This window comes from Labeo rohita, unplaced genomic scaffold, assembly GCF_022985175.1.
Source record: "Labeo rohita strain BAU-BD-2019 unplaced genomic scaffold, IGBB_LRoh.1.0 scaffold_207, whole genome shotgun sequence".
NCBI classification, from domain to species: Eukaryota; Metazoa; Chordata; class Actinopteri; order Cypriniformes; family Cyprinidae; genus Labeo; species Labeo rohita.
In genome coordinates this window covers 44,001-71,522 of record NW_026128297.1, presented here as the reverse complement: position 1 = coordinate 71,522, position 27,522 = coordinate 44,001, and the positions used below count along the sequence as shown (strand labels likewise).

The 27,522-nt window shown below is 36.4% G+C and overlaps 1 protein-coding gene across 3 annotated transcripts; it reads right to left on the bottom strand.

The window, feature by feature from the left end:
• Positions 1-536: 536 nt before the first annotated feature.
• On the bottom strand, positions 537-26,294 carry LOC127159304 (serine/threonine-protein kinase 3). 3 transcript variants are annotated; one of them, XM_051102187.1, is made up of 10 exons: positions 15,781-15,841; positions 14,764-14,848; positions 14,124-14,248; positions 13,918-14,008; positions 13,594-13,700; positions 12,729-12,812; positions 12,587-12,654; positions 12,387-12,470; positions 9,260-9,314; positions 537-3,412 (listed from the first exon to the last, which is right to left on the bottom strand). In XM_051102187.1, the coding sequence occupies exons 2-10, from the start codon at positions 14,846-14,848 to the stop codon at positions 2,333-2,335; spliced, it is 1,779 nt and encodes a 592-aa protein (XP_050958144.1). In that variant the 5' UTR covers positions 15,781-15,841; the 3' UTR covers positions 537-2,332. The 3 variants fall into 3 exon arrangements, with proteins under 3 accessions (XP_050958144.1, XP_050958143.1, XP_050958142.1); XM_051102186.1 differs by lacking the exon at positions 15,781-15,841 and adding an exon at positions 26,157-26,294 and having other exon boundaries at positions 538-3,412; XM_051102185.1 differs by lacking the exon at positions 15,781-15,841 and adding an exon at positions 25,769-26,115 and having other exon boundaries at positions 538-3,412.
• Between the last annotated feature and the right edge of the window lie 1,228 nt (positions 26,295-27,522).

Below are 27,522 nucleotides of genomic sequence, written 5' to 3'. Positions count from 1 at the left end.
AATGATTAACACAAAAACATATATATATATAGCCATTTATTACTTTGTAAACCTTCATTTTACATCTAAGGTCAAAGTCAGTAAAATATAGCAAATAAGTGACAAATGATTTGTAAAACAGAATTTCAAAAAAACAAGTTTTCCATGATTAACACAAAAACAATAAAGAATATGGTTGAGTATTACCTTGGTAAAATGTATTAATAAGACATTAATCTGAAGTAAGAAGAATATTCTCATATTTTTTGGTACATTAGACAATTACCTTATTATTTTTTTAGATACAGGTTTGAATTCAATAACCCACAAATCACTAAAAACAATTCTAAAACACACACCAATATGTACTTAAAAAGCAAACAGCAAACCATAAAAGCTAATTTATACACAAGCCTACACCTCTATGGAATAATAATAATAATAATAATAATAATAATAATAATAATAATAAAAATGCAAAATATATATATATTTTTTTTTTTTTTTTTTTTTTTTTTTTTTTTTTTTTTTTTTTTATTGTAACTTATTTCTATATTCTAATTCATTACATGTAGAGTAAAACATTTAAAATGTGTTTTTTTTTTTTTTTTTTGTTTTGTTTTTTTAAGAGCTTACAGTTCATGAAAGTCAAAAATCCAGTATCCCAAAATATTAGAATATTTACATTTGAGTTTCAATAAATGACCATCCCTACAGTATAAATTCCAGGTATCTCTTGTTTTTTGAAACCACAATAATAGGGAAGACTGCTGACCTGGCAATGGTCCAGAAGACAATCATTGACACCCTCCACAAAGAGAGTAAGTCACAGAAGGTCATTACAGAAAGGAATGGCTTTTCACAGAGTGCTGCATCAAAGCATATTAGATGTAAAGTTGAATGGAAGGAAGAAAATGGGTAGGGAAAGGTGCACAAGCAACAGGGATGACTGCAAGCTTGAGAAAACTGTCAGGCAAAGCTGATTTAAACATTTGAAAGAGCTTTACAAGGAGTGGAATGAAGCCGGAGTCAACGCATCAAGAGTCACTACACTCAGATGTCTTCAGGAAAAGGGCTACCAAGCCATTTCTGAAACAGAAACAATGTCAGAAGCATCTTATCTGGGCTAAGGAGAAAAAGAACTGGACTGTTGCTCAGTGGTCCAAAGTCCTTTTTTCAGATAAAAGTAAATTTTGCATTTCATGTTGAAATCATGATCCCAGAGTCTGGAGGAAGACTGGAGAGGCACAGAATCCAAGCTGCCTGAAGTCCAGTGTGAAGTTTCTGAAGTCAGTAATGATTTGGGATGCAGTGACGTCTGCTGGTGTTGGTCAATTGTGTTTTATCAAGTGCAAAGTCAATGCAGCCGTCTACCAGGAGATTTTGGAGCACTTTATGCTTCCATCTACTGACAAGCTTTATGGAGATGCTGATTTCTTTTTCCAGCAGGACTTTAGCACCTGCCCACAGTGCCAAAACCACTCCCAAGTGGTTTGAATACCATGATATTAATGTGCTTGCCTGGCCAGCCAACATGCCTGACCTGAATCCCATATGAAATTTATGGGATATTTTCAAGAGAAAGATGAGAAACCAAATAAACCAATACAGACAAGCTGAAGGCTCAGTAGTGTCCCAGTAGTGCCACAGGCTGATCCATGCCACACCTCACTGATGCTGTAATTTGTGCTAAAGGAGCCCTGACCAAGTATTGAGTGCATAAATGAACATACTTTAAAGAACTTGAACTTTTCAGTTTTGCAAATCCTTTTTTGATCAATCTTAGGAAATATTCTAAAATTTTGTGATACTGGATTTTTGACTTTCATGAGCTATAAGCTTTAATCATCAAAATTAAAACAAACAAACAAAAAAATCTATGTCTCCTGATTGAGTTTGAGTTCATTGCCACTGTTCCCTTTGGCTTGTTTAGTTGACGACACCTCAACTATATTATTGATCTGACTGCACTGACACTATTGCATGAAAACTGAAATGAGCTGGATGATGACATCACTGTTTTCTCTAAAGCTGCTGAACAGATGGAATAAATTAATAGTTGAAGATCTTTATAATGGAACTGAATCAACACTGAACTGACACAAGCTGAACAATGACACTTGTGTTGTTATTATTTTCAAACTTTGTTGTCTTTTTTTAATGTATTTATTTATTTATTTTTAATCACTGTAAAGCTGCTTTGTTCTTTAAAGTTCTATTACAAAAAGTGCTGTATAAATAAGGTGACCTGACTTGATATAGTCACAAAAACTCAACCTCATGCTACACATATGAATTCTGGTTGTTTCAGAGCAACATAGGATGTTTCGTGATTCTCTGACTGCAATCATACCTATATGTTTAAACTATTAAAATCATTGTCTATTTCCTTGTCATCCTTGACCAATTCTATATATGCTTTTAGTTCCTCTCTTGTTGTCTGTATTTCCCTCTGGACATTGCAAAGCTCATTATGTGTTCTCCTCATCTCTGCAATGGATTTGAGCAAACTGGATTTGACCTTTTCTGGATCATCTACTTTTCCCTGTCTCATTTGGTGAATGTCAACAGAATCCATCACTATGAAGGCAACATCAACTATGACTAACAGTCCACTTAACACACCTGAGACTGCTTCTGCTACTACTCGTCCTACTCTTGCAGTCTGAGTAGCAATTCTGCTAACATTTGCCAAAAGACCTAAATTCATGAGTTGTATGGCACAAAAAACATTTCTTTTGTTTAAATTGCATGATATTTGTACATTGTCAAAAGCTGAGTTGCCAAAAAATACATTGAACTTTGCGATTTTTCTCAGTACCTTTCTCAGTGTATTCAGCGGTGTTAGAATTGGTTCACTTACAGAGTTATACTTTTGCTGAATTTGTTCAAGGCTCTCTCTGTATGACTTTTGTTGTACAGTATTAGTAATGGTGGATGCAGCACCTGTTACTCCACCTGCAACTCCAACTCCAACACCAACACCAGTAACAATCAGAGATGCACCGAGAGTGAATGGTGCCAAAATTAAACCAACTAATGCGGTGATGCCTCCAGCTGCTCCAATAACTGATCCTGACAGACTCCCCGCTGTGGCACTGTAATGTGCAGACTCCATCGAATCTGTTATTCTTCCCCACTCACTAACTAAATCCCCAATGTCTTTAAAGTGCTTGTTGTAGGCCTTATCAAAAGTGTCGATAGACTTCACGACACTCTGTAGTAGTGCCTCTGGAGTTCTGCTGTTTCTGTTCACTGCATCGTTCAGGAATGGTTTTGCTAGTATCTCTTCAGCTGAAGGTCTGTCTTTAGGGTCACAGCTGAGCATTTGTCTGATTAATTCTCTCAGTTCTACTGAGTATTTCTCTGAGACATGAGGGGGGTTTCCTGCCATGCTGACTGCATGAACTATGTGACGCTGTATGCCATCTGCCTGTGGAGGGGTTAAAGAATGAAAAAAAGAAAGAGCTGGGTATAATTGAAAGCAGTTTTTAATGAAAATAACAGTAACTGTAACAATGACCAGATCTGACAAAGAAAGACACAAACACAGGGCTATATAAACATAGACAAACACCAGAGATTAAACAAGGTAATTAGACTAGGGGTAGGCAAAATTGGTCCCAGAGAGCCATTATCTTTCAGATTTTAGCTCCAACCCTGAAATAAAAAAAAAAAAAAAATGCTAACCTGCCTGTAGTTTTAGTAATTCTGCAGGCACTGATTAGGTTGTTCAGTGTGTGTCCGATTGGGATTGGAGCTGAACTCTGCAGGACAGCTACTCTCAAGGACCAACACTGCCTACACCTGATCTAGACCAGGGGTGTCCGTCCTGCTCATGGAGGGCCACTGTCCTGCAGAGATCAGCTCCAGCCCCAATTAAACACACCTGAACCAGCTAATCAAGGTCTTAGGCATACTAGAAACTTCCGGGAAGGTGTGTTGAGGCAAGTTGGGGTTAAAACCCTACTGTAAAAAACAATTTGTTGAGTCAATTTAAAATAATTTGTAACCTGGCTGCCTTAACATTTTAAGTTCAGTCAACTCAAAAAAAAGTTTATTCAACTTTGAATGTTAAATTATACTAAGTGACAACTTAGATATTTGAGTTGAATCAACTTAAAATTTTAAGGCAGCTGGGTCACTTACCCTCTGTTAAGTTTAGCAAACACAAATATCTAAGTTGTTACTTAGTACAACTTAACATTTCAAGTTAACTAAACTTATTTTAGTTGACTGAACTTAACATTTTAAGGCAGCAGGATAACAAATTATTTTAAGCTGACTCAACAAATTGTGTTTTTTTTTTTTTTTTATAGTGTACAGGATGGTGGCCCCCCAAGACAGAGTATGGACACTCCTGATCTAGACACAGGTGTGACACATGAGGGCCAATTAAAAAATAACAATAAAGAAAAAATAAATAAATAAATAAAATAAAACTAGCAAATGAATAAAGACAAAAGAAACTTAACTGGGAACAGTACAAAACACAACTTAAAAACCTATAGGGGCCATTCACACATTACTGTTTTAAATGCTTTTTTATTCGTTTTACACTGTTGTCTGTGCAACCAGGCGTATTTTATCACATACCTTATTATAGTTTTGTATTTTCAAATTTGATTTATTTTAATATCGTTTTGAAATTTGAGGTTTTTTTTTTTTTTATTAGTTTCATTCATAATTTTGTTTTAGTTTATTTTTTTATTTTTTTGTGAATATATTTCTATTTAGTTTTTATATAGTTTTACGTCTAGCAATGCAAAATTAAAAATTGTGATTGATTAGATGGCAATAGTATACAAATATATAAATGCAGTCAAGCCTTTTTACTCTATAAATCTAAACAAATTGCGCTTAAATTATCATAATTAAAAACAGTAAATGTGTGTTGTAATATTTAATTCTAAAATAAATGCAATTTGTTTGTATTAGGTAGCTTTTATCTTATTTAACCATAATCATGAAATTGTAGCCATGATACTGTTGATACGCGCATGTAACACCAAGCCAGCAGAGGGAGCCCTCACCTGAGTACTGCTGCTTCTACTTTCACTTCCTGTTTGGGACTATTTAATCAGTGACCATGTGCTCACTCTTTGTGAAGTATTGCCAGTTAACCTGCCTTACTGAGCTTTACTCTGACTACCTGTTGCTGTTTTGCTTTGTCTTTGGATTCACGAGTTTACGGATTACCCCTTTGGATTGTTTGCTAGATTGGACTGTATTCATGGTTTGAACCTACACCTGTCTCCTCACTATCGTCTTCTGGATTACCCCTGTTGTTTTGTTCGCCCGTTTGGACTGATAGCCTGAAGCCTTTCGTTTCACAGCGTTGCACATTATTGGATTTGTGCTGCATCTTAAGTGAATGACCCTCCCTTAGGGAGCACTCACCGCTTGCTTTCTGTAGCCTATATAATTTTATTTTATGAATTTTATTTTTAATGCTTCTATAAAGGGCAATGTATACACTGCAAAGAAAATAGCATTTAACAGTAAAGCATATTTAAATGTTCTTTTTTTATGAAGAATTATAAGCGTGTAGTTTATGCACATTTGTTTAAAATAGCCTAGCAGATTGTTCACAAGATGTAGGCAAAAATGTATTGTTTACAAAAAGAAGCATGTTCTCATCTTTTTTCTGTTGCACTGCTTTTTCGATAACTGTTATCATTTTCATTTTAGTTTTTCATTTATTTTGATATTTATTTTATTTTTTTGATCAATCGTTTTCACCTTAGTTTTGGTTTTAGTTTACGAAAATAGCTTTGCAGGCATGAGAGTCTTAATTTAACACTGGGGTTTTTGCTGTGTACCATGAAAAAGCACTGATTTCTGGGTTTATAGATTATAAAGATAACTGTAACAGACCCATCAAGTAATATTTTTGTAATGTTACATTTGTATGATGTGTTTGTCACAATTATGCACTTAAGAAAATGGAAAACAGGGAAGGACATTCATCTGGGAACTATACGCTTCGTTTTTTTTTCCCTGCTTGCCTATCAGACTTCATTCAATGATGAGATCATAAAATCAGTGCTCTGGAGTGAAGCAAATGTCTATGAACCAAGGGTCTTACGTGATATGAGGATGGGAACGTGGAAAGAGGACATCCTCTGATGTTTGCAGTGTGTTGGCCCTGAACTAATGACATCTAGTACAGCCGCTGCAGACTCAAAGCCCACCACACTGCCCCTAGGCAGAACCTGATTTTACCAAGTGCGATATGTTTCTGGATCAACATCTTTGTTGACCCTGGAAAAACATTGTGATTAACCAATCCGATTTGAAAGAACAGTTTATAGTTTTTTGAAGTTTGGCTTACAATCAGTGTTTGGTGCTTGTACATCAGTGTCATTTATCTATCATTTCCTCTGATTTTAGTGATTACTCATGAGTAAGGTTAGGTTTAGGTGTAGGGATATGGTTAAAACTACATTTTTGGATTAAAATGTTGTTCCAGGGTCAACAAAATATGTTGACCCAGGAACACACCTAACTCAGTAAATTCAGGACGTGCTACTGCCTAGTCCAGAGCCCAGCCAGTCATTACCCAGCATGACTGAAGTGAAGCCACAATTCACCACAGACAGACAGCTTCCATCTGCCACGATCGCCTGACCATCGTCCCAGAGCCGAAACCCCACAGTGAGCCTGACCAATAGCTGTTCCTATGGAAGTTTTGGTGGAGGGGGGCAGTGCGAAATGGCTGATCGATTAGGAAACTGAGTTAATGCTCCCAACCCTTCATCTCCTGTGCCATCATCACCGCTGGTCCTATGCTGCATAAAGCCCGTTTCATTGCCCTTTATTGAGATTGTGTCATCATCATCACTGCTGGTTCTGCCCAGCATAAAGCCCTTTCACCCTGTGCTGAGACTGTGTTGTTAAGAATCATGCCTGGCCTCCCTCTTCCTACTCCTCATCCAGATTTACCCTGTCCTTCAGCCCCATCTTCACTGGTTCCTCTCAGCCCATTGGCTTCTCACCTATGTGGATGAGCCTTGGATCTTGTGGTTGCCAGCTTCCCCCAAGCAAGTGGATCTCCCGGCCCCTCTTCCAACTGCTGGTCCCATCTCTCTGGCTCTTCCCGTCGTTCTGTCGGCTCCACCAGGCTCCCTCATCCTTTTGGCTCCACCTTTGACAGCCATCACCCTGCCTTCCATTGCTCTCCGTCTCTTCACCCCTACTCCTTCAGCTGGCTCTACCTTGGTCCCCAGTCACATGGGCTCCGTCTCAGTTCTCAGCTCAATCCTCATGTACTGGCCAGCGGGAGCACCGGGACATTCCTGGTGGGCCGGCTGAGTAGTGGGCAGATCACCGAACCAAGGGAGTCCTCCCTCATATTAAGCACTATTTTTATATTACAGCGAAACTGCAAAAAGGAAATACTCCAAAAGTGTGAAGAGGTGTTACCTGCTGCATCTGCCAACCACAAAAGCAGAGCAGGATCAGGTCCCGATCAGACCAAACACGGTTTCTAGGTCTGAAAACGTGAGGGGCATCGCACTGCCTTTTTTTGGTGACTTTTAAAAAAAGATCAGTGCCCTGCGTTTTTTTATGTTGCTAGGCAACCACCAAAACAGCTGTCCTCTCAGTCAAATCAAAGGATTATAGCGTGAGCACTCTAAAATCTTTGGTTTTTGCTGTTAAGTAAGCTGTCATATAAGAAAAAACCTTTGAAAATACAGCTCAGAGTAACCCTCAACGGACACCAAAAGTTTCTCCTTCATCATTGCAGTCTCCGGACTGTTTTAAGCAACGGTAAACTTTCGCCACCACATTCATTCGATTGGACAATGGGAAAAAAATTACGAATGATGTTGGGCGCTTTTGTGTTCAGAGTTGCACAGCAAGCGGCTAATATGTGAGACGCGCATAATGCTCACTGCCAATTGAAAAAAATCAAGAAAGGCGCCTCTCACTGCAAAGGATAATTTAACAGAATAGCTTTAATAACTTCTTTCTCTTTAAATGTTTAGTTATAATTAATTTTAACTGAAGTAACATGGTAATTCATGATAATTTTATTATATAAAATAGGTGTTTACTATTTACGAATATTAAAGTTCTTAAAGGCAAAGTTCAGGGAACATTAAAATTGTATTTACTCAACATCATGTCATTCCAAATCTGTATGAATTTCTTTATTCTGTGGAACATAAAAGAAGATAATTTGAGAAATTCAAGATTTTTTTTTTTTTTTTTTTCATACAGTAGAAATCAAGGGCAACCAAAATGGTTTGGTAACATTCTACAGAATATCTTTTGTGTTCCATACAGGTTTGAAACGACAAAGGAGAGAATGACAGAATTTATTAGTAGTACATTTTCTGCAGTCTAGCTCAAAATCAGTGCTTTACTGTCAAGTGCATTTCTATGTGAATTCAGTAATATACCATTATTTGCTCTATTTATTCATTAATTTACTCCAATTTAAGGCCCTATCACCCATCAAAAGATTCACAGGAAAACTTGTGGGCCAGTTAGGCTGGATTTGTCCAGGGCCGCAATTTTAACCCCAGTCCAGCTCTGGTCCTCAGACAGTCTGTGTCGTTCTGTCCCATCAGCCCTTCCACTGTCGATGCTTTCTTCTTCTTCAGTCATCCTCAGGATGTCATCAGCCAATACTCCATCATGGCTTCTCTCTCTGTTGACTCCGCCATGGGCTTGCATCCTGGCTGTGGCCAGGTATACCACCAATCCTTCCATTCTCACCTCCCTGGCTCCTACCACCATCTTCACCTCCCTGGTTCTTTCCACTGGGGCTTCCTCAGCCATTTCACAGCACAAAGATACTTTCCCAGAGGGGGGCATTCTGTCACAGTTATGTTCATTAGCTTTGTTTTCATGGACTTTTAGTTTGTCACTTCAGTCACATGTCTCCTTTGTTCTAAGTTACCACCATAATCTGTTGTCATGGACACTGATTTAATCATCAAGCATGCTAGTTCTGTATTTCGTAGCTTATCAGTTTGATCTGTGAAGGGTCCTGTACTCTTTGTGCACAACACACTGTTTTGTGAAGTTTACTTGTTGATTGGATTTCCTGTTTTGAGTTAAGTAATAGCTCTTTAATTTGAACCTTTTGGCATTTTGTGATCATCACTGGACTAAAAATGTGACAGTAATGCAGTGCTTTTTTATAAATGCATAGATAGATAGATAGATAGATAGACAGATAGACAGACAGATACATAGATGGACAGACAGATAGATAGATAGACATAGATAGATAGATAGATAGATAGATAGATAGATAAATACTCACCCACACATCAAGCATGCAGAGATCATGAAGCAACCATCCCAATGACCAGATGTCACTATAACAGCCAATGCATGACAATTAAAATCATGAAGCATGTGTACACTGTAAAATGGTTATGTGCTATCTATGTGCGCTCTGCTGTCAATAGCCAGTTTCCATCCAGTTTTTGCTCTGTTTTTTTTTTATTGACAAAGTTTAAAGCCTGCTTCCATCCAACTGGCCTAATACCGACAAACAGGTGTGCGTGATGACCTCATCCCTAAAAGAAATGAACTGTGGCATAAGTTTTAGTGTATTGCAAAAAAAAAAAAAAAAAAAAAATTGCCCTTGAGCTGTTTCTATACATATTTGCAACTATATTGTGCAAATTACATAGACTAGTAGCCTGTTCTTTATCCATTTTAAACAAAACATATTATTGAATTGTATAGGCCTACATAAAATGATCAAGCAATAATTATAAACAGGAACAGCTGTATTGTTTTTCTGAATAACTTTCATTAGGAAGTAGGAATGTTCATTTCTTTTATTTCCTATAGCCTAGCCGACAACCGATGGTCGTTAAGCCATTATTAACCATTAACCGACAAGATTGTATATGGGCGTTGGAAGCAAAATAAATGTTTTTCTAAATAAATAATGAATTAACAAAAGTAAAGAAACAAAACTGCGAAACAATTAGCAGCCTATATGCAGAATTTGTCTTTAATGGTGCTGGAAGAAGCTACAGTGTCAACACATGAGATATTTTATCGATAAATGGCATTTCCATAAGCTATATCGGTACAAATTTTGAACTATATCGGCACAATTTTTTTGTTTTCTTCTTCACAAAAAAGTTTTTAGATGGAAACCTGACTGATCTACATGACCTCACTCCTGCCACCTGCCCCTTCCCTGGACTTTGACTTATTTTGGAAACTGGACAGCGAAAATGAAACAAATCTATCCTTAAAGTGCAGAAAAAGGGGAAAAAAAATGATGATGAGAAGAGACAAGCACAAGGTAATTTTTAGTAGCATTATTTTTAAGCGGTAATGTTACATTGACGTTAAATACCTATCTGGACAAGAATATCTCTGATTGAGCGATTGAGGTGTTGTGCTTGATGCAGTGGATTACCTTTGTTTGTGAAGGGAATGCGGCTCCCAATCTACATATAGCCGTCTATGTTCATGCGAATCATTCGTAATCCAGCTTCACTTACAGCTGAAGTGAGTATATGGGTGTTTTTTTATGAATCGTTGCGATCGCCTAGTTAGCAAGTTTAGTGGCTAAACGCGGCTAAAGTAAGCAGGCTCATCACTCCACAGAGAGAAGAGGGAGCAGGACCAGCAGAACTCATTTGCATTTAAAGGAACAATCCCTCAGAATGGGATGATTTTTACAGAGCTCATTTTGGTAAGGTAAAAAGGGTGTTGTTGTACACAACCACTGAGAATTTTTAACCAAAGTATATTATAGACTTTTTATTAAAGGGGTCATCAGATGCTAAGTTCACTTTTTCATGTTGTTTGAACATTAATGTGTGTTGACAGTGTATGTACAAATCTACCCTATAATGATAAAAATACATGCAGTGGTTTTTAATTAATCTGTAAAAATAATATCCCCTTTTTCAAATCGAGCCGTTCTCAGATGCCTGTCGTTGTGGTGTCACACCCACAGAGGCCGCTCCCACGATAGTTGACTGACATGAGTGTTTTACCTCAGATTAGCTATCAGACTCCGTCCGCTTTGTTTCAATGCTGGAGCAGGGATGTAAGTTAGACAAGAATATCTCCGACTGAGCGACTGAGGTGTTGTGTTGCTGGATGTAATAATGAATGCATTTAAAGCAGCCTCAACCAGAATGAGATGATTTTTGTAGAGTTGATTTTGGCAAGGTAAAAAGGGTGTTGTTTTACAAAACCATTGAGAATTTTTAACCAAAGTATATTATAGACTTTTCATTAAGACCCAAAAGAATCATATCAACTTGTGGAAAATGGGCATCCAATGACCCCTTTAACTGAACGTATCTTGCACTGACATATCTATGTGTAAAATGTGTTCAATTGTATACAGTTGCTGGTTTGCGATGGCAATACTCCACTATTCACTGCAAGGCAGGGCCCCAAAATTATCCTGCTTAGGGGTTACCCTGCCCGTCACCACCATCAGACAGAAAATCTTACGGTCTTACATCTGACGTTATTGACAAATTTGTCATTTCTTTCACAAAACAAATGGAGTTCATGCAGTAGCCATTTTGTTTTCTCTGTTGATGCTAGATGCATAGAACCTGCATACAATGATCTAAACATCTAAACACTTCAAATTATCTTGACAGTGTTGACAGTAAGTGGGGATACAGCTTTGAAACCTTTGAAACATGCATGTGTCATTAAAAAACAACCTTGCTTTGAAATGAGATATAATTAAGTGTTGCTTTTGATAAAACAAGCTCTTTTTTTCATACTTAATAATAATAATAATAATAATAAATAGAAGATGATGATTGTGTTAAATACATTACTACCATTAGTCCCTCATAACATTTACAACATTTACAATTGAAGATTGTGGCCATTTTTTAAATAGCAGTTACAATTGCTGGATATGTTTTGTCCCATGTCTCAAGAATCAGTAACATGCAGTTATCCACAACCTAACCATAAGATCTACTCTTCTGCACAGCTTAATCCCAAAAACTTACAGTTTTTTTTTTATTTTTATTTATTTTTATTTATATTTATTTTTATTTTTTTTTCCCAAATGTCAAATATAACTGAACAAACAGTAACAGATGTTTCCCTTCACTCAAAAACATATAAAACAATATATAATTTCAACATCCACTCTCCATGTTCAGCCACATACAAAGCATGCTGGGAACTAACAATCACAGCCAAATGTTCAAACTTGTGTCTCCAATTAAAACTGCTTAATTTAACTAATTATCTTAAAATTTTCTATACAGGACTGAATTTCCTTAATAATATATGCACACTATTTTTAATTATCACCTTAATTGTTTAAATGAAAATTAAAACACCTATGATTCTTTCTTGTAGACCTTGATGGAAATTGTAACCATTTTAACAAACATTTATAATGCTGAACATATCAATATTTTATAGCATACCTCTTGGAATTATGTTTCCCCTGATAAACTTCTGGACTGACATAGAGCTTTGCACCCACAACTGAATTTGCATATTCATCAGCTCTGCAAAAGGAAAAACAATGTAAACTCAAATCTATAAAAAAATCCAGGATTTTTGGTTTTGGCCAATAATTTTCATTTTGATCCATCACTAGTTCCCATTACTGTTTTTTGTTTACCTTTCCAATGCTTTTGAGCATCCAAAATCTCCTAGATTGACGTAACCATCTTCAGTCAGAAAGACATTCTAGAATGACAACAGAAATCTCATAAGTCTTACAGATTTGACTTTGTGATTTATTGAGCTTTATCAGTGCATACCTGAGGTTTAATATCTCTATGAATTACTTTCTTCTCATGGAGATACTGCAGAGCCAGACAAATCTGAACAAGCCAGTCAAGGATCTGCACACATGGAGAAATGTGTGTGTTAGTGAGTGTGAGTGTCTGTTATTTATCACATTATGGGGACCAAATGTCCCCACAAGGATAGTAATACCAGTAAGTTTTGACCTTGTGGGGACATTATTTAGATCCCCATGAGGAAACAAGCTCATAAATCATATAGAATGAATGTTTTTTTGAAAATCTAAAAATGCAGAAAGTTTCCTGTGAGGGCTAGGTTTAGGTGTAGGGTTGGTGTAAGGCGATAGAAAATACAGTTTGTACAGTATAAAAACCATTATGCCTGTGGAAACATGGAACATAAAACATGGAAACACAATGTGTGTGTGTGTGTGTGTGTGTGTGTGTGTGTGTGCACACTTGTACAGCTACCTTTGTGAGGGCCAGTTTCAGTTTTAGACCATCAGAGTGAGGACAATTTTGTAAAGTAAGGACATTTTGGCTGGTCCTCACTTTCTGAAACCCCTTTAAAGGTCTGTTTGAGGGTCAAGACTTGATTTTAGGGATCAGGTTAATTGGGTAAAGGTTAGGTTTAGGGTAAGGGTTTGGGTGAGGCATTTAGTACTGATGGGTAGGTTTAAGGTAAGGAGCTAGAGATTGCGTTGTGTCAATGTATGTCTTCACAAAGATAGCTAGAGTTGTGTGTGTGATGTCCCCACAAGGACTGTATTTTATGGGTATATCATACTAAATCATGTTTTTTTTTTTTTTTTTTTTTTTTTTTTTTTATCTAAAATGTTGTAATGTTTTTGAGTGTTGTATGTCTGCACAAGAAACTTGCCTCTTTTTCTTCAAAAAAACGTTCTTCTTTCCGTGTTTCCATGACTTTTGAAAGATCACCTCCTTCACAATACTCCATCACAATATAAATGCGTCCCGCTTCTTTATCTAAATAAATTAACATCCACGCAGAGAATAATTTAACTCATATTTATTAAAACAGCTTCATTTTCCAACAGCTATTCTGATGTTTTTGTTTAGTTAATTGCATTATTCCTCTTCAGTCTCTATCATGGTTAGTGGTTCTATTTCATTTTTAAAAAAAACAACAAAACATTACCACATTTTTTTTTTTTTTGGAATAAAGGAAAAATAGTGTACAAACCTTCAAATGAATTTACATAAGTAACAATATATCCAAAGTTTAGAGTTTTCAGGATCTCAACTTCCTTTCTGACTGAATCCAGCTCCTCCCCCTAAAAGGAAGGAAGAAAAAAAAAAATAAAAATGAAGCTCTTATTGGAATTAAAAAGAAAAAAAAAAAGTCACTTCTATGGTCAAATACTTAAGTAAGATTTAGTAAATACTTACATCTCTGGAATTCATCTGTTTGACCACATAAGGATCTCCATCTGTGTCATTCACCAGAAACACTATTCCTGAATTCCCTTGTCCAAGTTTTTTCTTTATGGTGTATCCATGTTCTTTTAACACTTCTATAATCAAGATTTAGAATAATTTATTCAAAAATAGTGTATCCACTAGATATAAGAAAAACAAAGCTTTTCAAAAACTTTGAATCAACTGAACTGTTTGTTTGTTTACTAGACAAATAAGAGACAAAGAGATGTTTCATTATGCCTAACAACAACAAGAGCTGCACTGATGAGGGGTTTGCAATTAAGATTCTCTATTACAACATAAATGTGTGGCCACCACACTGGACTGTATAATAAGGCATAAACATACAAGTAGGTTATCATACCTGTACATTATCAGTAATTTGTTGAAAAATATTGCAATGATTAAAATAAAATAAAATAAAATAAAATAAAATAAAAAAATTAGGTGCATTATTTCAGTCCTCTTCTGACTCCAGTCTGGTCTACCATTGCCATCAGAATGTTTGTTTCTTTTTTTTTTTTTTTTTTGCTCCTAAGGGAGATTTGATGCTTTATGCTGCTAACATAAAACTGATGTTGCTCAAATTCAATGCAAAATTTATACTCACTGATCACACCAGGAGAAACGTTCATGCTGTGATCTGAGATACTGCTGTCAGCACTGGCGTCTGAGAGTCTGTGATACTGATCCATCTTTAGAGGAAAAAATAATAAATCTTAATGAAGTATTCATGAAATTTACATTTTAAATATTACTGACTGAGCCCTTTTAATGTTCATGTTATAATGCAGTTGAATTCTGTAAGATCTCTGTATGAATCTTAATTCTGTCATATCTGTCACAGTCTTCAGATGGTGTGCCCTAGACATCCACCAGAATACACTGTGTCTTTTTTTTCCAGTGGTCGATTTTAAGGGGGACGGGTGGGGGTTGGTTGGATTAAGGGACTCCCCCATAACACCCCAAAAAATATTTTATTCTATAATACTTGAAACATGAAACTAATGAAAATTAAAATTAAATATAAAGATTTGATTGCTGTAGTAAATGAAGACCTGCTCACGTTACATAATATTTTACTTTTACATGTTTTTTACAGTGTTGTTCATCGTAACCAATCACATGCTCGCAAATTCCCTTATTATAAGCACGAATTACGAAGCATGTACGTAAGAGATCCATCTATCATACAGTGTATGGACAGCTTCATTGATTGTAAGAGGAGTTATGAGTGCTTAAACACTAGCTAGACTGACTGTGCTCATTTAGAGCGTGTTCTTTCACTGCATGAATCAGTCTAATAAAATGCATTTACAACCCCTGGCAAAAATTATGGAGTCACTACACTTATTTTTACTTTATAACAACTAAACCAATCACAGATATGACACAAAACATTTTTGTTTAATTATTCAACACTCTGGTTATATGAAACATATCTCAAATAAATGAAATTAAAATAGCTGAATTAATGGAAAATTATTTTCCATATCAAGTAGAGGAAAAAAAAAAAATGGAATACTTCAATGTTGAGGAAAATACAGAATCAGCTGGTAATTTGTATTTCTGAAACAAATATCTATATAAAATGCTAATTAGTCAGCAGTTAAAAGAGAGTGCTTACAGGCCGTAACAAGCTGTTGAACTTGGCTAATTGTGAGGTAACATGGCCCCAACAAGAAAGCTGTCAGTTGAACTGATGGAAATGATTATAAAACTCCTTCAAGATGGAAATTCAACATGGAGTGTGACAAAAGAAGTTTGATCTTCCCAGTCAGCTGTTTCTAAAATTTGGTGTAAACATACAGGCAGATCAAGGAAGACGTCAAGATAGAAAACTCCTTGAAAATAGAAAATGCACAACGGAACAAACAAAGAACAAATGGGTGGAAACAGGAGTCGACGTGTGTGAAATAATTGTAAGAAACCGGCTGAATGAAATGAGATTTACATATGCAGTATAAAGGCCAAATGAAAACCAGCATTAACACATAAACAAAAGAAAACAAGATTAGAGTGGGCTAAAAAGAAGCAGTCATGGAGTGTGGATGAATGGATGAAAGTGACATTCAGTGACGAATCACAAATCTGCGATGGACAAGCAGATGATACTGAAACTTTTGTCTTGTGCCATTATAATGAAATGTATAAAGATGACTGCCTGAAGAAAGCAATCAAATTTCCCAACTTATTTATAATATGGGGTTGCATGTCAGGTAAAAGACCAGGCGAAATCGCTATTCTTTCCTCAACAGTCAATTCACAGGTTTACATTGAAACTTTGGACACTTTTCTAGGTTGATGATGATAAGTTTGGTCATCAGGGATCAGGGAGCTTGGGGAGCCATGGCCGAATACACAGTCCGGGCGGCCATGGCGGATCAGGGAGGTCGGGGAGCCATGGCGGAGCACACAGTTCATAAGGGTAGCCTAGAAATTAGGGTTTTGTCAGCCCGAGAGAGGACAGGAGGACCGGGCTTAGGAGGAGGCGCGCTGGCTCAGGAGGGCGCTCTGGCTCTGGACGGCGCACTGGATGGGACCAGCGGAGATGTGGGAGGGCTGGACGGGACCAGCGGACACAAAGGAGAGAGCACAGAGAAATCGCCACCCATGGGGATCGTCAGGTCCACAATGTCCTTATGGAATCTGTGACTTGCCATATTAGAGGCCTGCAGCCTAGAGCGCAGAGCGGAAGCAGGCTGACCTGAGCGCGGAGCGGCTGCCAGCCGATTTGAGCACAGGGCGGCAGAAGGCCGACTTGAGCACGGGGCCGCGGCCGGAGTCCGTGAGCGGGCCGCAGGTTCTGTGCTGAGGATGAGGGAGGAGCTCTGGAGGACTGGGGAAAGCGAGAGAGGAACGGAGGGAGTGAACTCATTGGGGCAGCAGGTGGAGGACGCTGGCTGGTGGTGAGCTGGAGTGTCCACATGTTTTTCGGATGGGGAGGAAGATTAGAATCCTTAGAGCAAGGACATAGTTAATAAACTCCGCTACAGGTCTGCGGCAATCGTCAGGGCTCAAGGAACAAAACAATTGGTGGTCTTTTAGCCTCATCTGAAAACACACGTTAATCATCGAGTTGCTCCAACTCACCAGATGTAACACGCTCAAGAATTCCTCCACATACTGCTCCAAAGGCTTGTCCGCCTGTTGAATATTGATGAGGAATTCCTCAGCCCAGAACATTTTGTTTTTTGGTCCGTCTTCTGTCATGGGTTGTGTGCAGGAAGGAGGAGCAGGGAAAAGGAAATAATGAACACATACTTTAATATAATAATCCAAACAAGGGAACAGGAATGAACAGGAACAGCTGGGAAAACACAGGCAAACACGACGAAAACTAACATTCAGTAAACTAATGCAACATTAAGAATAGACAATGAACATGGAACAGAACCAAACTTATATAGGACAGCTAATGAGACAAGGACAGGTGGGAGTGATAAACCAATGATGACTTAACAAGCAACGGAACAGGAAAGATCAAATAAGGACACAAGAGGGCAAAACCAACAAAACAGTCCACAGGGGTGTGGCAGTGTGGTGATTCCACACCCACTTCTCAGTATTATTAACTTATCGTTATCTTTAGGCCACATCCCAAAACCATTCAAACTGGCGGTTATTAAGCCTCTTATCAAGAAACCACAACTAGACTCTAGTGAACTGGCAAATCATAGACCCATTGTAGAATGAAACCATCGTTTAAAAACATGGCTTTAATCATAACATAAAATAAAATATCATTTGTTGTTACTACTGTAAATCTATATTAAATTACTATGTGATTTACTTTAATGCTTTCAGAATCTTTACATTTTAAAATTATTTTGTTTCTGTATTTTAAAATATGTTTTATATTAATATATTTAATGACAGTATACTTACTGAACAAAAAATATATATATATATTTTTTTTTTTTTTTTTCAAAATAAGCATAAAATAGTACAAACATTGCTAAAGTGATTGTTTTGCACAAGTATTAACTTCACTAACATTATAAAATAATAATAATAATAAATAATAATAATGAAAAAAGAAAACACTATTTTATTTAAGTATTTGTGTCAGTGCTGTGTGAGCCTTTTACCCCATGTGTGAGTAAAAGGACCCCCGTGCCACCTTATACATTCAAAAGATTTTTAAACAAAATAAGCAACTTATATGATTTATATTTACACAAAATCTGTTGTTCCATAAATGTTCAATACAAACGTATATATTTTTGTGCAATCATACACTTTGGCATTTTTTGGCACTTTGGAAAAGCACATTTTTTCTTAGGGTGTGCCTTTAGCCCTGTTGTACCCTACAATTTATAGTTTATGTGAAGATTATTTTAAAATCATTTAAATTAAAAGTTGCTATATATTTCAGAGTCTATTAAATATTTAAAACCATAGATACTGTAATGCTAAATGGCTATAATTAAAAGGTTAAACTTTGGAAAAATGCATTTCATAGAGACACTAGTAGCAGCTTGGTATCAATACTTCATTAATAATAGGGTACTTAGTATGCCATTAAACACACATTTAAAATATACTATTTTTATGTTGTTTCTACATTACTTTGGAGGTTCAGTGTGAATTATGACAATATAAATGTGCGATTAATCATGAATAATTAAAGACAGAACGGAAAAAAATAAATCTGTTAAAGTCTATTCACTTACAATTTTTTTCTTTGTCAACATAAATACTTTATGCGTCCTCTGGTGGTGTGCAAGAGAATTTACATGAAATTAATAAAAAATATGAATAGTACAACTCCCCTTTCCCTCATTAAAAGAACGCTCAGATTTATTTATTTGTTTTGAATCACTGCCTTTAGAAATCTCTCTCTATATACACCGTTTTGTTTCAACACAGAAAGCTTCAATATCAGATTTATATAGGTTGTTTGCACATGCCGTCATTACTATGGCGCGAAATGCAGCTAGAGGGCAGGAAGTGATTTTTTTTCCATAGGAATCACTAACAAAACTCAAAATGCCTGTTTTGCGTTGTTCATGGATGCTCAAATCAGTCAAACCGAGAAACCACAAAAGAGCTTTTATCATGTATGAAAATTTGCTGTTCGGAAGGGGGGAAAGGCAAGAAATTGACTGAAAAGCGCAGGGAAAAGTGGCTTGTAAACCTCCGTCTGTGCTCAGGAGGAGAGTCGAATAATGCTTGTATATATAATAATACGTTAAGATATTAATAAAGAAATATATAAATAGATAGAGTGAGACAGTGATGCTAATGCTTTAATGCTAAACGCCACACGTAGACACAATGTAAGATATTATATCTGTAGTTTCGAAAGCGTCATTGATTATAACGGAACATTGTGAGATTTCAATCAGTTGAAGTGAGTGACAGCTTTTTAGTGACTACACGGAAGCGCTATTTGCTCGCTTTCTATAACCAGGTCGAAATTTGAATTAAAGTTTCGCTTTACGTGCTGCTAACAGGACTAATAGCCACAAAACCCTGCACATGACTCAAAAAACAGAACAGATGAGATGGAGGAAAGTGTCTGTACTGTACAAGAGAAGGGTATAAACAGAAAATCACAACATATGTTGGATGTGTTATGAATAGGAGTGATTTTTCAGCTAAATTCAAATAGTTACCTCAGCTGCCTGTCATCGAGGCGGTGGAAATAAGCTAAGCATGTGCCAGCAGGCACACAACGTCATAAGACGCTGATATTTGGTTAAATTTCGGTTGCGACATCGGCTGACCAAAATTCAATGTAAATTCAACGTTTAATGTCAACGTTAAATTGATGTTCAATACCAATGTCAGCTGACGTTGATATTTTGTTGTTTTGAGGTTGTGTAACCAAAATCCAACATTAGGTCAGCGTCAAATTGACGTCAAATACTGACGGCAACACGATTTTCATTCTCAACCAAAATGCAACGTCCGTCCGACATCATGTCCAACGTCAACCTGACGTTATATAGACGTCCAGTGCCTGCTGGGGTGATTCCCACATTTATATGAAGGATGCAGGATATAGGTCATTCCTGAAATTACTATTACTGATGTAGAGGGTTTTGGGCTATTGGTCCTGTTAGCAGCATGTAAAGAGAAACGTTTTTTTTTTTTTTTTTTTTTTTTTTTTTTTTTTTTCTCAACTTCCGAATTGATTATAGCCTAGAAAGCGAGCAAATAGCGCTTTCATATAGTCACTAAAAAGCTGTCACTCACTTCAATTTGTCGCAATCTCACAAGTTCCCATTGTAATCAACTGCAAATATAATATCTTATTAGGGCCCGAGCACCGATGGTGTGAGGACCCTATTGGAATTGCTCAGTTTCTTCTTCTTCTTCTTCTCCAAAATGAATCGGATTTTTGAGGGCCTAATCATACTCGAAAAGTCATGAAACTTTGCACACGCATCAGAACTGGCGAAAATTTACGTCTGATATGGGTTTCAGAAGTGGGTGTGGCAAAATGTCTCAATAGCGCCACCTATACACTTTCAACGGAGTGCACCTCGAGCTATGTTTCACGTACATGTATGAAAATCGGCACACACATGCAACACACCAATACCTACAAAAAAGTGTCCAGGTACGAAATCCAAATCCCAACAGGAAGTAAGTTATTTTGATTTTTCCCGGCAAATTTTGTGTCATTTTTGCCATTTCCAGGCGTCGTACTTGAACGAACTCCTCCTAGAGATTTATTCAGATCAACACCAAATTTGGTCAGTCTAATCTAAAGCCCTTTGTGACGTTAAATTGCAAAGATCTTGAGTTTTCACTGGAGAGCGTGTCTGTGGCGGCCTGTCAAATTTTGATGTTTCGCCATGAAAAACGAAGTTGTTATAACTCAATGTCTGATCTGCCCCAAACTTCTCATGTTTTATAAGAGTCCGGTCCTGAACACATACCCATGACAATATTTAGTTTTAGGCATAGCGCCACCTACTGGCAACAGGAAGTGACATGTTTTACTCTGTAACAAACTCCTCCTAGAGATTTATTCAGATCAACACCAAATTTGGTCAGTCTAATCTAAAGACCTTTGCGATGTTAAATTGTGAAGATCTAGAGTTTTCGCTGGAGGGCGTGTCCGTGCCGGCCTGACAAATTTTGATGTTTTGCCATGGGAATAGAAGTTGTTGTAACTCAGCCATACAATGTCCGATCTGCCCCAAACTTCACATGTTCGATAAGAGTCCTGGCCTGAACACATGTAGAGGCCAATATTCCATTATAATCATAGCACCACCTGTTGGCAACAGGAAATTACTTATTTTGCACTAACTTAAACATGCAATGTCCAATCTGCACCATTCTTCACATGTTTGGTAAGAGTACTGGCCTGAAGACATCTAAAGGCCAATATTCAGTTATAATCATAGCGCCACCTGTTGGCAGCAGGATATGTCACACCTTATACTAGCTCAAGCTATCATGTTCAATCTGAACTTCATATGTCTGATAAAAGTGCTGGCCTGAACACATCTACATTCCAATGTTCAGTTATAGGCATAGCGCCACCAGCTGGCAGCAGGCACATATAAATGACTCTGACATATTCCTCCCATATTTACTATATTAAAAGCATACTGCCCACCGTTTGCTGTTTTCCTAAAGCCACTGGAGCCCGGGTGCGAGGGCCCTTTCATCGCTGCTTGCAGCTTTAATTTACAATGTATCTACGTGTGGCATTTAGCATTGAGTGAATTCTCAGCATCTCACCCTTTATCTGTTTACATATATCTTAATATTATTATATCTTTTATTAAGCATTCGCGCACACAAGCAGTATCTGACTCTCCTCCTGACCGCAGATGCGGGTTTACAAGCCACTTTTCCCTGCTTTTTTTCAGTCAATTTCTTGCCTTTTCCTCCTTAAGAACAGCAATTTTTCATACACGATACGAAATGAAATTTTCTCGGTTTGACCGATTTCCATAAACAACTGAAAACATAGTAATTTTGAGATTCTGCTACTGATTCCTATAGAGAAAAATCACTTCCTGCCCTCTATCTGCATTTCGCGCGTCCTCAGAATCATGTGGCATTAAAATGGCCGCATCAGCAGCCAGCAGGCCAATCAAATATCTCTCTGGAAACGCGCCAATAATATCTGGCAGACTGGGACAAAAACAGGTTCTGTTGCAATGAAAGAATATTTCCAGAATTAAAAGTTGATGGCATTGCAATACATTCTTCCTCTTATAATAATAAAAATATTAGACAAATTTTGCAATCAAAACATAAAATCTCACCTAGAGGAAAATTCTTTTGGAATGCAAAAATTTCTGATATTAATTGGAAAACGACCTGGTCAAATCCTTATCAATTTTGTATTTTTAATAAAGTTAAAGAGGTGCATTTCAAAATACTTCACAAAATACTACCCATGTAAATTAGCTCTTTCTAAATTCATGGGCATTGACAATACTTGTAGTTTCTGTAATGCACATGAGGAAGATTTGTGTCATTTGTTTTATAATTGTGATTTGTCTCTTAGATTTCGGTCTGATATTAGTGCCTTTCTATTTCTGCAAAGAAATGTCAACTATATGCTTTCTTTAAAAGATGGTATTTGTACTTATTCACACAAAAGTAAAATGATTGAGTATGTTGTTAACTTTTACATTTTACAAGGTAAATATTATGTTCATAAACAGAAAAAAATGCATAACAAAGTGTAATTTATTTTTTTTTAGAAATGGAGATTTTGAAAAAGTCTCTAATGCAAATTAATAATAAAAAGAATGGCATATTGTTAGATTTCATGGAGAAATTATTTTCTGATAGCTCCCCTGCTGCAACCGTTGAATATGTCCTAAGGAAAAAGGAAGAAAACGTTAACTATTGTTTAGTTGTTTTAATGTTTTTGTTTGTTTGTTTGTTTTTTTGTTTTGTTTTTTGTTTATTTATTTATTTTTTTATTTATTTATTTATTTATTTATTATTTTTTTTTTTTTAATCTATTTGTTTCTTTCCCTTTAGAGCTCTGTTTTACTGTATAATATTGCTTTGATATTTTGTGTATCTTGATTTACTTGTTAATATTTTTGTAATGTTTAATCTTTTTTTCTTGTATTTTTTATAAAGAAACAAAACTAAACAAAAAACAAAAACAATCAGGTTCTGTTATATGGACGAACCAACAAACATCTAATGTTTAAACAAATTATATTTATTCTTTTATTTTATGCATGTATGTATGTATGTATTTATTTATTTGTTTGTTTGTTTGTTTGTTTGTTTGTTTTTATTTTTCTTTCGTAGCCATATTGGTAAAATCTGACAGGCTACAGCAATCATTCCCACTTAAAGCAAAATTTACTGTTCGATTTCCAGAAAATACTGTATAAAAGCTGTGATTTATTATTAAGAAGCCTATAACATGATACAGCTAAAGTCAGGCGTTTTAAATCCACGCTTTTCTCCACGAAGAACTTGTCCTTATCATTGTTGGGGAAAGTTACTTTTAAAGTATTACAATATTGAGTTACTCCCTAAAAAAGTAACTAATTATGTTACTTTTTATGGAAAGTAATGCATTACTTTACTTTTGCGTTACTTTTTAAATTCTGGGCAGAGCTTGCTTGTTTGTTTTTATTATAAAAAGTTATATTTTTGAAAAATGTAAAATCCTTTTCACACCAAAAGCCTCAGGCTTTGAGAAAAGTAAATTCAGGTCTGTACAGTAGACCGCAGAAGAAAACAATGTCAACTCTTAAGCATTAAAAAAAAAGGAAAACAAATGTTAGATTATCTTGAGTAATTTTTGCTTATTAATGTGGTTGATTTTGACCATCGAAGTTCGGCAGCAAAGACATTGGTTAACAAAATGGGATTAAATGTAGTTAATTGTAATTAATTTATTTTTCCTCAAACTCATTTTTGCCCCGCATTTGAGTCTCCCTTGTCAGTCAATTTCACTGTTTGTTTGTTTTTTTTGCAGACAGGATTTTTTGTTGTTGTTGTTGTAGTTGTTGTTGTTGTTTTGTTTAAACTCCATCAGTTATATTGAATCAGTTTTTTTTAACTGAGATGAATTAATGCATGTTCACATTTATTTGGAACTAATGGTTTTACTCAAAAGCCAGATAGGGGATTTTTTTAAATCATGGGGGGACCAAGCTGTCAACAAATGATTTCAACTCCATTACTTATTTTGTATGATCAATTTGGGCTTTAACTAATGCTCAAGTAGTTAAAACTTCATAATTTGGGCTAAAATGGTTTTTACTAAAAAAATTTACTGGGGGCATTCTTACGTGAAACCATGGATAAACAACAATGAACAAAGGTAAAAAAAAAAAAGAAAGAATTCCTGCCTGATCAACACTAGCAATGTATGATCAAATTGTTATTTGTCTATGCCAATCATCCACCAAAACTTCATGCCTTCTGCAAAATATGTTTTATTTAGCTAAAATTTAACGTGATCGAATTTGGTTTTCAGGCTAAAGTGCAAGTTTTCCCCGCTTCTTAAACACAGAAGGTGAACACGTTGGCATTCTTGTGGGGAGAAAAAAATCCATACAAGCATTGTCACCGAGAGAGTTTCACTTTTCTTTTTGTTTTCATTTTGAAAAGCTGTCATTTACCTCACGTTACGTTATGGAGGCTTTCTTTTATTTATTTATTTATTTTTGTTTTAATTTAACTCCTCAGTGTTTGCTAAACGTTCTGTAATTTATTAGTATGTATAGGCTAATACAGCATGTGGTGTATTCCATTCTTCATTTTATTCGTTTTGTAGCCTGTTTTATTGTTGTTATGCTTTTGATAAACAATAGGCTACCAAAGAATCCATCTTTTGTTTTATTCTTAAAAAGTGATACGTGTATACATGTAAGCCAAAGAGACAATAATCTTTTCTTGTAAAACGTGACAAGATCGCGAATTCGAAAGTGAAAGCGTCTGAAGCCCGACTTATAGCAAAAGAGGAAGCCCCGTTCACAAAATTCAAACCAAAAATAATAATACTGATGAAAAAAAAAAAAAAAAAAAAAAAAAAAAAAAAAAAAAAAAAAAAAAAAAAAAAAAAAAACGTACGGGTTGAGGATTAACAACGTTCGTTACCATACTGTGATAAAAGTTAATTAGTATGCATTGATTAAAGTTTTAGCCAAAAAAGTGACCAATGTATGTGCTCCTGCAGTCAGCTGAGAAAGTTAGTCGCAAAATGAGCGACCCGTGGAAAGAATGAGAGAGCCCTGGTCAGCCTGCGACTGATTTTGAAGCAGTGGCGGCAATAAATAAGGAGGACTGATCGGGTCACTATGAATTTGGGGGGGTCATGTCCTCCCCGTCCCTAGCGCCATCTGCGCCCCTTATCTTACTCCCAATTTCTCTCAAAATGGGGACAGGAGAGCTTTTAATCAATAAATTCATACTTGTAATGCGTACAACACTGGTCCTTATCGAGTTATTTTACCTACTAACCAGCTGACATAAATTTTGCCTAACTTTTATATATACAGTTATATTAATATAAAACCTCAAAATCGAAAACACAAAGGTAAATAAAAGTATCATAGCGCATACACCCGGCGTATATGCTTCCATCACGCGTTCTCATTCCTAATTAGATTTTTTTTCGTTTTGGACATTCATACCGTAGCATTGCATACTCCTACCTTGCAGTCCTGATCGAACCTCTTGTGCTTTTGATGAAGGATGCGATGAAACAAGTACAGCTTTAGCAAGCGCCAAAATAGACAAAACACTTTTTTGCTTTACAGCACGACGATAAAAACTAATGTGTACTTAATGTGCACGGAACCAAGCCATTAACTGTAGTTTTCTAGCACGTGTGTAACATAAAATACCTCCCCTTTTCTTTATCTTATAATTTACTTTTCTCAGGGCCGGCGCTACCAATAGGCAGAGCAGATAATTGCCTCGGGCCTCCGGTTGTGAGGAGGGGCCTCCATAACCGTAACATTCCTTATGCCCTGGTCCACTAGTCAAGACAGGCAGCAAAATAGTAGCCTCATTGTTCATTGGAGTTGCATTGTCACTTACCTGCAAACCAGTTAATGTTGCCGTTTCAAAGCGGTCTCGCCTTCTGAATGTTCCTCATCAGTATAGGACTGCGGTCAGGCCAGCCTCCAAACGCGGTCATTCTAGCTGCCACATTATGTTGTGGTGCCCGCATACACTACGCCTTACGGTAATAGCGTGCAAAACCCTACATCAGACGAAAAGCGACCTTTGGCTTTCTTTTATTGAGCCAGTTACTCTGTCAATGTTGAATAGCGAATGAATAAATTAAAACAAACAAACAAACAAATAAATAAACAAATAACGGTTTAAAAAAACAGTCTGATAACAAATGTTGCTCAAATGCTGAGTAATATTCAATGCAGAATTTCCAAATAATATGAAAATTACTGATGAGAAATAACAAAACGAAAGCCTTTCATACATGTGCAAATAACCATTTTATATGTAAATTCACATTATTATTATTATAAACAAAACTTCCACAAAATGTTTCACTTTAAATTGACAGTACACCACTCCAGAATGTCATTACCCCAATGACAGTTAACTCAATGATTACAAAATAAATGTTATAACCAGTTTTGTCTTTGAATTTAGATAGCCCTAAAAAGGAAACTTCCTGTTTGCACAGAACAATTTCAATTCAGATTAACAGTCCCCCACCCCTGTGTGTCATTGAGCCAGTTTCAAGACTATCTGATGTAGCATTACATAATAAAAGCCTTCCAAAAACTCATATATGACCAGTTTTGTCTTTCATTTTGGATAGCTTTAAAAAATAAACTCCCTGATTGCACAGACCAGTTTCAATTCAGATTGACAGTCCATCTCCCCAGACTGACACTCAGACAGTTTCAGGATTATCTGATGTAGCATTACATAATAAAAGCCCTCCAAAACTCATATATGACAATCCACTACCCTAGGGTGTCACTTAGCCAGTTTCAGGACTGGCTGGTAGTCCTGTCTTTAATTTGGAATAGCTCTAAATAAGAAAACTGTCCATCTGAATTGAAACTGGTCGGTGCAATCATGAAGTTTCTTTTTTAGAGCTCTTCAAAAACATATATGAGTTTTTGGAGTTTGGGGGCTTTTATTTTGTAATGTTACATCAGCTAGTCCTAAAACTGGCTGAGGGCCACACTGGGGTGGTGAACTGTCAATCTGAATAGAAACTGGTCCTTGCAATCAGGAAGTTTCTTTTTAGAGCTCTTCAAAACCAAAGACAAAACTGGTTATATATGAGCTTTTAGAAGGTTTTCATTGTGTAATGCTACATCGGATAGTCCTAAAATTGGCTGAGGATCACACTGGGATAGTGGACTGTCAATCTGAATTGAATCTGGTTTGTGCAAACAGGGAGTTTCTTTTTTAGAGCTCTCCA